Source organism: Malania oleifera, chromosome 8, assembly GCF_029873635.1.
Source record: "Malania oleifera isolate guangnan ecotype guangnan chromosome 8, ASM2987363v1, whole genome shotgun sequence".
Classification (NCBI taxonomy): Eukaryota; Viridiplantae; Streptophyta; class Magnoliopsida; order Santalales; family Ximeniaceae; genus Malania; species Malania oleifera.
In genome coordinates, this window is record NC_080424.1 from 10,012,636 (window position 1) to 10,020,242 (window position 7,607).

The 7,607-nt window shown below is 39.5% G+C and overlaps 1 protein-coding gene across 2 annotated transcripts; it reads right to left on the minus strand.

The window, feature by feature from the left end:
• Positions 1 to 2,352: 2,352 nt before the first annotated feature.
• LOC131161495 (low affinity sulfate transporter 3-like) lies at positions 2,353 to 7,372 on the minus strand. Of its 2 annotated transcripts, none has more exons than XM_058117300.1 (12): positions 6,757 to 7,372; positions 6,578 to 6,626; positions 6,193 to 6,400; positions 5,923 to 6,097; positions 5,596 to 5,661; positions 5,275 to 5,505; positions 4,985 to 5,111; positions 4,569 to 4,855; positions 3,549 to 3,742; positions 3,181 to 3,266; positions 3,020 to 3,096; positions 2,353 to 2,893 (listed from the first exon to the last, which is right to left on the minus strand). In XM_058117300.1, exons 1-12 carry the CDS (start codon positions 7,045 to 7,047, stop codon positions 2,744 to 2,746), a joined length of 1,941 nt encoding a protein of 646 aa, XP_057973283.1. In that variant the 5' UTR covers positions 7,048 to 7,372; the 3' UTR covers positions 2,353 to 2,743. The 2 variants fall into 2 exon arrangements, with proteins under 2 accessions (XP_057973283.1, XP_057973282.1); XM_058117299.1 differs by having other exon boundaries at positions 5,236 to 5,505.
• Between the last annotated feature and the right edge of the window lie 235 nt (positions 7,373 to 7,607).

Below are 7,607 nucleotides of genomic sequence, written 5' to 3' on the forward strand. Positions count from 1 at the left end.
TGGGTCTTTGGTACACTGTTGGCGAATCTAAGTAAACAATTCGCTGCTTAGTACTCAAGGACGGAAGGTGATGTTCGGGATGTGTCAAAAGTTTCCTACGCCAGTGTAGTGGGGTACTTCAGCGAGCAACAGAGTGATCCGTCAGTTGTGAGGTTCATAGATTCAGACTACACAAGGGACTTGGATGATAGGAGGTTTACAACATAATATGTTGTAGGAAGGCCTAATTATTGGAAGTCCAGGATACAGTCTTAGATTGCACTAGTTACAATTGGATCAAAGTTCTTGGATGTGGCTGAGACTACCAAAGTCGCTTTGTGGTTAAAAGGTTTGTTCAAGGAGTTGGGTGTTCAGTTAGGTTGAGTTCTTGTTACCACAAACAAGTTCAAGTGTCGCTTGTCACCAAGGGTTAGACAGGAGGCGGTCCCAATCTATTGGCCTAAGTGGAGCAGCGAGGTCATGTTTTTGGATTTCTCCTAAGTAGTGAATATTCGCCAAGGTGGACATTTTTAGGGATGTGACTCATATCCTGAGTGGAACGCATGCACCGGGAACGCATCGTGAAGCGAGGATCAAGAGAGAGCTTTGCAAGATGATAGAATTAAGGGCAAACCGTCGACGTTTGGGTGTAACCATCAACGGTTATGCTCGTAGACGTCATGGAATTTCAATTCGGAGATCAATAGATTGAGAGTTTTTGGATGAATTTCCTTTGGGGGATTGCTACAAATTTTTTTTGGATATACTAGAAGTCTTTTGTACGCATTAGATTAGTATCTAATCATTATTATGTAACCCTAGTTTGGTTAGGCTTCATGTAAGCTTCACAAGCTTTGTAAACTTTACATTGTGATAGTGAAAAACAGTCACTGCTCCTGTGGACGTAGGCAAATTGTTGAACCAAGAATATTCTTGTGTTTTTGGTTATTACTTTCATTGTTGAGTGATTGCTTGTTTAGTATATAGTTCATCATCGAGTGCTTGCATTGCTTGTTCCATTGATTGTTTTGTAAGAGTTCGTGTGAGGTCTTCCGCTGTGCACACTCAGCACCAACAATTGGTATCATAGCGGCGATTGTTGCACAACAAGAAGGATATACAAGTTGAAGCTCAATCAATACAACTCTAAAAAATATGCAAATGATAACACAATAGTTTTAGGAAATCTCTTAAGAATGAGCAAATTAAGGTACAAAGAGAGATTAAAAGAAAAGAGAGTTTAGACACTTAAAATTTCAATAGCGATATGTCATGTATCGTTTCTTCGGCTTAAAAAGGCATATATGTAGAGTTTTAGGTCAAACTGGATGTTTTTTGGCTGTTAGAGTCACTTCTCTATTTAGACCGCTCAGCCTATGTCATAGGCTGGTTGACTACATACTAGTCGTTCGTGAGAAAAACTAATCGTGAAGTGCCTGAAAAGTTAAACTAGTCAACAGCCCACTTTAGTTGTTCAACCACTCCAAACCTACTGCCTAAGTCGGTCAAGTTACCTTCATGGGGTGGCTGGCTATCCCTAACAAGGCAACACAGAACAGTCCAATTTTGTTTCTATTTTTTCCTATTTAAGTGTCTTACAGCCAAGACCCTCATATTGTAAGAGATATACAATATTAAACACATTACATTTGAGAGAAATGAATACAATAAAACAAAAGTCTTTATCAAATTTTCTCCCAAATCTTCAACTCTAATACAACAAAACAAACTAAGTCTTTATCAAATATTCTCCCAAATCTTCAACTCTAATACAATAAAACAAAGTCTTTATCAAATCTTCTCCCAAATCTACAACTCTAATGTCTTTGAACCTATTGTTACGTACCATGAAACTAGGTAAGTGAGTTCATGTTAGTAAGAAGTGCTAAAAAAAAAAAGAAAGTGCAATTGAGGCCGTGTTAATTATACAAAGTGTAAAGTTTATTTCGTTTTTTTTTCTTTAATAATAGTAGCTTCAATTGATGTCTTGATTGGTGACTCAAGAATGGTAGTAGAGATGGTCATATTCTAAAAATCTAAAATTTCAACCTTTTTAATTTTGATGGTTTGGCTTACAAAACAATTGTTAGATTAGAGACTTAGGGGCATCTATGCTGATTTCTTTTCTATTGATATATTTTTTTTAACTCTGTACATCAGCCAGTGTTTAGATATTTAGAGAAGTTTAGCTACAAAGATGATCAAGACATTTCAGCAAATTCTTTAAGCTACAGCTTTTCAGCCACTTAAAGAAAATATGGTATCAATAATTACTGTACAAACTTCTCAGACTAATATTCACACAACTTTACATACATACACCCATTGGCCTCACAATAATGTAGAACAAATCGACCATGTACTTGGGCAGTATAAAGCCATCATAAACATTTGCTTCGTTTTATTTAATTGCGAATGCAGATGGACCTGCACTCTTACATACATACACCCATATGCCTCGCAATTCAAGTGAACACAATGACCTAGGTAGGTAGCGAATCATCTTCATCAGATAATTGCTTTGTTTTATATATTTGGGAACAGATATAGCTCTGCGCTCATACATACACACCCATAGGCCTCACAGTAATGCACAACAAATCGACCGTGTACTTGGGCCGTACAAGGCATCATTAGATAACTGCTTCATTTTACTTATTTGCGAATGCATATAGATCAGCACTCATAGAGACATACACCCATTTTAAAAGCCTCAGCAACAATGTTCAACAAATTAACGGTGTACTTAGGCCATATAAAGCCATCAACAACTGCTAAAATTCACCAATTTGGATGCAAGGCTTGCATCTATGGCATCACTCACAGACAGGAAGACATGTCCTCCAATTTTATCTGTAAATTTGGCTAACTTTAGCTTTTGAATCACCTGCATCCTTGGGTTGGCCATAGCTAACTGCAACCCCAAAACCCAAAAACAAGAAGGAGAGAGAAGAAGATTTAGACCTTTTTAATTAGAAGTTTCAATCCAAACAACAGGCTAAAATATAGCATAATCCCGAAGGAAAGAGAACATCCTTACCTCTATGCATTTTGAAACCATGTTTTTGTGCAGTTCCTCCAGTCCTAGGATTCCTGAAGTGTCAATGTTGATCACGCCTGTCATCAATGGATCCAAATTGGTTGTGAGACCATTGAAGAGCAGTCATTGAGGTTGTACTTTTATGATAAAGCAGAACTTACTGGACATGTCAAGGACAAGAAGCTGAATACATCCCTCTGCATTTTCCTTAGTTACATCCCCATCTTCACTCACCCGCTGCATTACCCTAAAACAAACAATATCCATGCTTTACTGTTAATGAATTACACTTATCCTTCTCTTCCAGAAAGGGATCCACTGTCCCAAAATCATTAAACATCTTCTGTCCCCAAGGTCTTGTGCCTGCCACACTGCCATAAGCGAAATGAACACTAAGGAATGGTGTGGATCTGTGTTTTGTTATGACAAGTGACAATATTGTGCCAAAGGATCGTGGGGACAGACAATTGGTATTCACTTCGAGGATAGAGGACCTTGGTTCTTGTCTTCCAGGCTAAAATGAACTCACCTTTCTCTAATGAAGTTAGCATTCGCAAAACAAAGTAAACCCGAGTTGATGCGGATTATCAAGATGCCGGGAGTTTTAATAGCCATGGGATATTGACTGATGTCACTGAAAGTATCAGTTCCTGGTAGTCTCCCTTGTTCTTCTGTGCTTGGTCGGATGGATGTTAGTATGATTTTTCCAAATGAGATGGTCACCTACGCTTGAGTGAAAATGTAACTTATCAGAGCATTTACTTGAAGTTATACTGAGATTAAAAAATGTAACTAGGATGCTTTAGCATGGCATCTCAAGAGAAGGAAAATGTTGTGCATGTAATACAAAATACAATCAAATGATGAATCTCAAATCCCTATCATCAAGCCAATATGGGCTGATCTAATGGAAAGTAGGAACTTCATGATCTGCAAGAATCAGGGCTAACGGGCTAGCGAAAGGACGGCTTGTCCTGATTACCCAGTCAGCTGTTTTGGAAGGTCAAGAGCACAAAAAGGTGCGTACTTACCAATCACGTGGTGGCTAAATTATTTAGCCCAAATGTGATGTGAAATAGAACTTATCAGTCAGGCGACTATTGAGTTTTGAGTCCTTCTAAACGTTGCTTTAAATTAGGAACTTCATGATCTGCAAGAATCAGGGCTAACGGGCTAGCGAAAGGACGGCTTGTCCTGATTACCCAGTCAGCTGTTTTGGAAGGTCAAGAGCACAAAAAGGTGCGTACTTACCAATCACGTGGTGGCTAAATTATTTAGCCCAAATGTGATGTGAAATAGAACTTATCAGTCAGGCGACTATTGAGTTTTGAGTCCTTCTAAACGTTGCTTTAAACTAAAATACACAAAAACATCCAAATTATTGTGCACGATACAGTAAGCATTTGTCCCATACTTAATAGTCAATGTTGAGTTCCTCTGTTGGCTGAATGTTTTTCCTATGGTTCTTGTCATTTTTTCTCATATCAACATGTCAATAGGTGCACAATGATTCCTATCCAATGGGGGGAAATTAGGTAAAAATGGTTACCGCAGCTAGGAGACCGATCTCCACTGTTGCGAACAAGACCCCAAAAAAGGCACCAATACAGGCAAGGAAGTCAAGTTTGTCAATTTTCCAGATATTGCAGGCTTCTCGAATGTCGATCAACCCAGGAAGAGCAGATAAGATAATGGAAGCAAGGATGGCAGTTGGAGTGTAATACAAGAGTCTAGTAAACAACTCCAGGGATACAAGCACAGTAATGGCCATCACTATATTGGATACTGCTGTCTGACATCCTGCAGCAAAATTCACAGCGGTACGGGAGAATGAACCTGGAAAAGATCATGAGAATAGATTAACTGTTTGATGGCCATTAATGGTCTTCTTAGCTTGATGGATGAGTTCAGATTTTTCTTTTCCCTCACTGATTTAAGTAAACTACAGCTGCAAAAGACGCTCACCTGTTGCCACATAGCAAGAAGTTAAGGATCCTGCAATGTTCACAAAGCCCATGGACACCATTTCCTTGTTCCCGTCAAGGTGGTAGCCCTTAATGGAAGCGAAGGACCGACCAACGGCAATTGCCTCCTGAAGTACATGGTCATATAATTGCCATCAAGAAAGTAAGCTATGATTAAACATTTATTTCCTTCCATTGAAAAAATAAAACAAAGCTAAAGAAAACAAAACAAGAGAGAAACAGAAAACAAACTAGGTAGAGGAACGAACTAATGGCCAGAAGAAGTCTCACAGTGAGAGCAACAACAGCAGAAATCAATCCAATTTTGGCTGCTTGCCCAACATGCGGCCCATTGAACGTTAATTGATTGGCTGAACTGGGATTCACGCCTCTTTTGATATGCTTCAATATCGTAACCCCATGCTTATCGGCTTTTGTCAAGAACACTATCAAGGTGGACAAAATAACAGATAGTAGAGGAGCAATAGCTGGCAACCAGAAGAGCTTTTTTTCCTTTCTGCCCTATAATTGAGAAGGGCATCCAAATTTAGAAACAAAACAGTAAAATTTTACCAATCGGGGGAAAAGGCATGCAAGAATTTTATGACTTACAATAAACCTGGCAATTAGAATGAAAATCAGGAATGAGCATCCCAGAACAAAATTCATAGGGTACCACTGTTGGAAAAACACAAAGGAAGGAAAAAGGATGTCAAATGAGAAACAGAGAAAAAGAAAACAATAGAGTGGACAACTGATGTGTTAAACGGATACCCACTTAAACTATAAATTGATCATCCTTCATTGTGTTGTTTACAAGTGGAGGTGTCTGCTTGCTTGTTTGAAGCCTTTTTTAAAATTGAGTAAAAAACTTTTAGACCCGCAAAAAGGACATCCGATTATTTGTCTCTAAAACGTGGTTTGTGAGGTAAAACATACGGGTTGATGAATTGATTTGAAAACCGCCTTCAACACGGAGATAACGTCGGTTTTGTTGGTGAAGTGAGTGATACCAAGCAGCCCCTTTAGTTGTTGAAGACCAATGACAATGGCTGCACCTCCCATGAATCCAACAATAACAGCATGTGAGAGAAAATCCACAAGAAAGCCCAACCTGCAGAAGATCAGATAATGAACTAACTTGGAGGGGGGAGGACTATTACTTCAGTAAGGAAAAAATAAAGCATCGAAGTTAAAAACTACCACCACCTGAACAGTCCGAACACAGCTTGGAACATGCCAGCGAAGAATGTAATGGTGAAAACAAGCTTTCTGTAGGCAATGGAATCAGCTGCAGGATCTTCTACTTTCTGAACGAGGGAAGACAGCAGCATCGAGACCACGGCTACCGGTCCAATAGCTATCTCCCTTGAGCTCCCCATTAAGGAATAGATTAGAGGGGGGACAGCACTTGTGTCTAATTCAATGCAATACAATACAATACACCCAAGTCAAAGAACAAATATTGTGCACACTGAAACCATACCAATGTTCAATTCTGCCTTCTAATATTGCTAAAACTCACATTCAGTTCACAATTATGTAGTGCATGGAAGATTACTTGCAGTGATCAAAACTGGATACAGAAACTTACACAGCCCATATTGAGGATCAAGTTTTGCTAAATTGGCATATCCAATACTCTACAAGAATTTCATTAAGCATACATATTAGTAAGAAAAAGAAGAAGAATAAAAACTATAATATTTTTAGAACACTAGGCAAAAGAAACACCGAAAGAGCACTTAACTACTAAAGTACTATTACAGATACCTGAGGAATGCTGAGGCTTGCAAGAGTGAGACCAGCCATGACATCATTTTTAAACATTGATAGTCTGTAATTTTTTCCCCAGCTGAGGATTGGAAAAACACCTTTCATGAATGAAACAGCACGTTCCTTGGAGGAAGGTGGCGGGAGCCCGCGTCTTCGACGGCAAAAGACAGTCTCTCTGATAAAACCGGTGAGCTCGTGCCACGGCCCCCGCGGAGCCGGAGAGTTAAGCACCCACTGAGCCCTCTCAGTGTGGCCGGCGTCATCCATGACATCCAGCTGGTTCTCCATGCTGTGTGTCTTAAGCGATGAACCAATTTGTGGTTTGTGGCCTGTTTTTATTTTGAAGTGTTTGGGAGAACTCCCGAAGTAATAAATCTATGTGTCTTCTCTCATTTGTAGCAAGCTTTCTGAATCTCAATGCTTATTCTCTCTAAGCGTCGTTATATAACAAAAGGTGGCCGGCGCTGCATATGGGAGCGGTGACTGGACGCAAACGAGCTAGTGCTCTGCTGGGTCCCGTGAGAGGGAACAAACGTTTGATGTGCTTAACGTTTGTAGCCACTCTCGGGAGTCGGCAATAGATTTTTGGTTGCAAGGGAAGAAAGAGATTAGGCTTATATGTAGCAGCTGCCTTGGTTTCCAATGGGATAAACTAGGCGATGGATATTATTGCCTCTTGTGCCTAACCTTCTTTAACGACTTCTTGACTATGCTTTGGCAATGGTACCTTTTTCGCTTTATTGAAAGTAAAGATTGATTGAATAAAGGCATATAAAAAGTGTTAGAAACTCATTTCTTCTATCTAAAATCAGAATTATGCCAACTATAGTAAGTCTTGGAAATGGATC

Coding starts and splice junctions, on each gene's coding strand:
- LOC131161495 (XM_058117299.1), bottom strand. CDS start 7,047: ATGGAGAACCAGCTGGATGTCATGGATGACGCCGGCCACACTGAGAGG. Junction 4,856..4,984: donor TTCTTGCTATGTGGCAACAG/GTGAGCGTCTTT, acceptor GATCTTTTCCAG/GTTCATTCTCCCGTACCGCT. Junction 2,894..3,019: donor TGGTTTCAAAATGCATAGAG/GTAAGGATGTTC, acceptor TTGGGGTTGCAG/TTAGCTATGGCCAACCCAAG.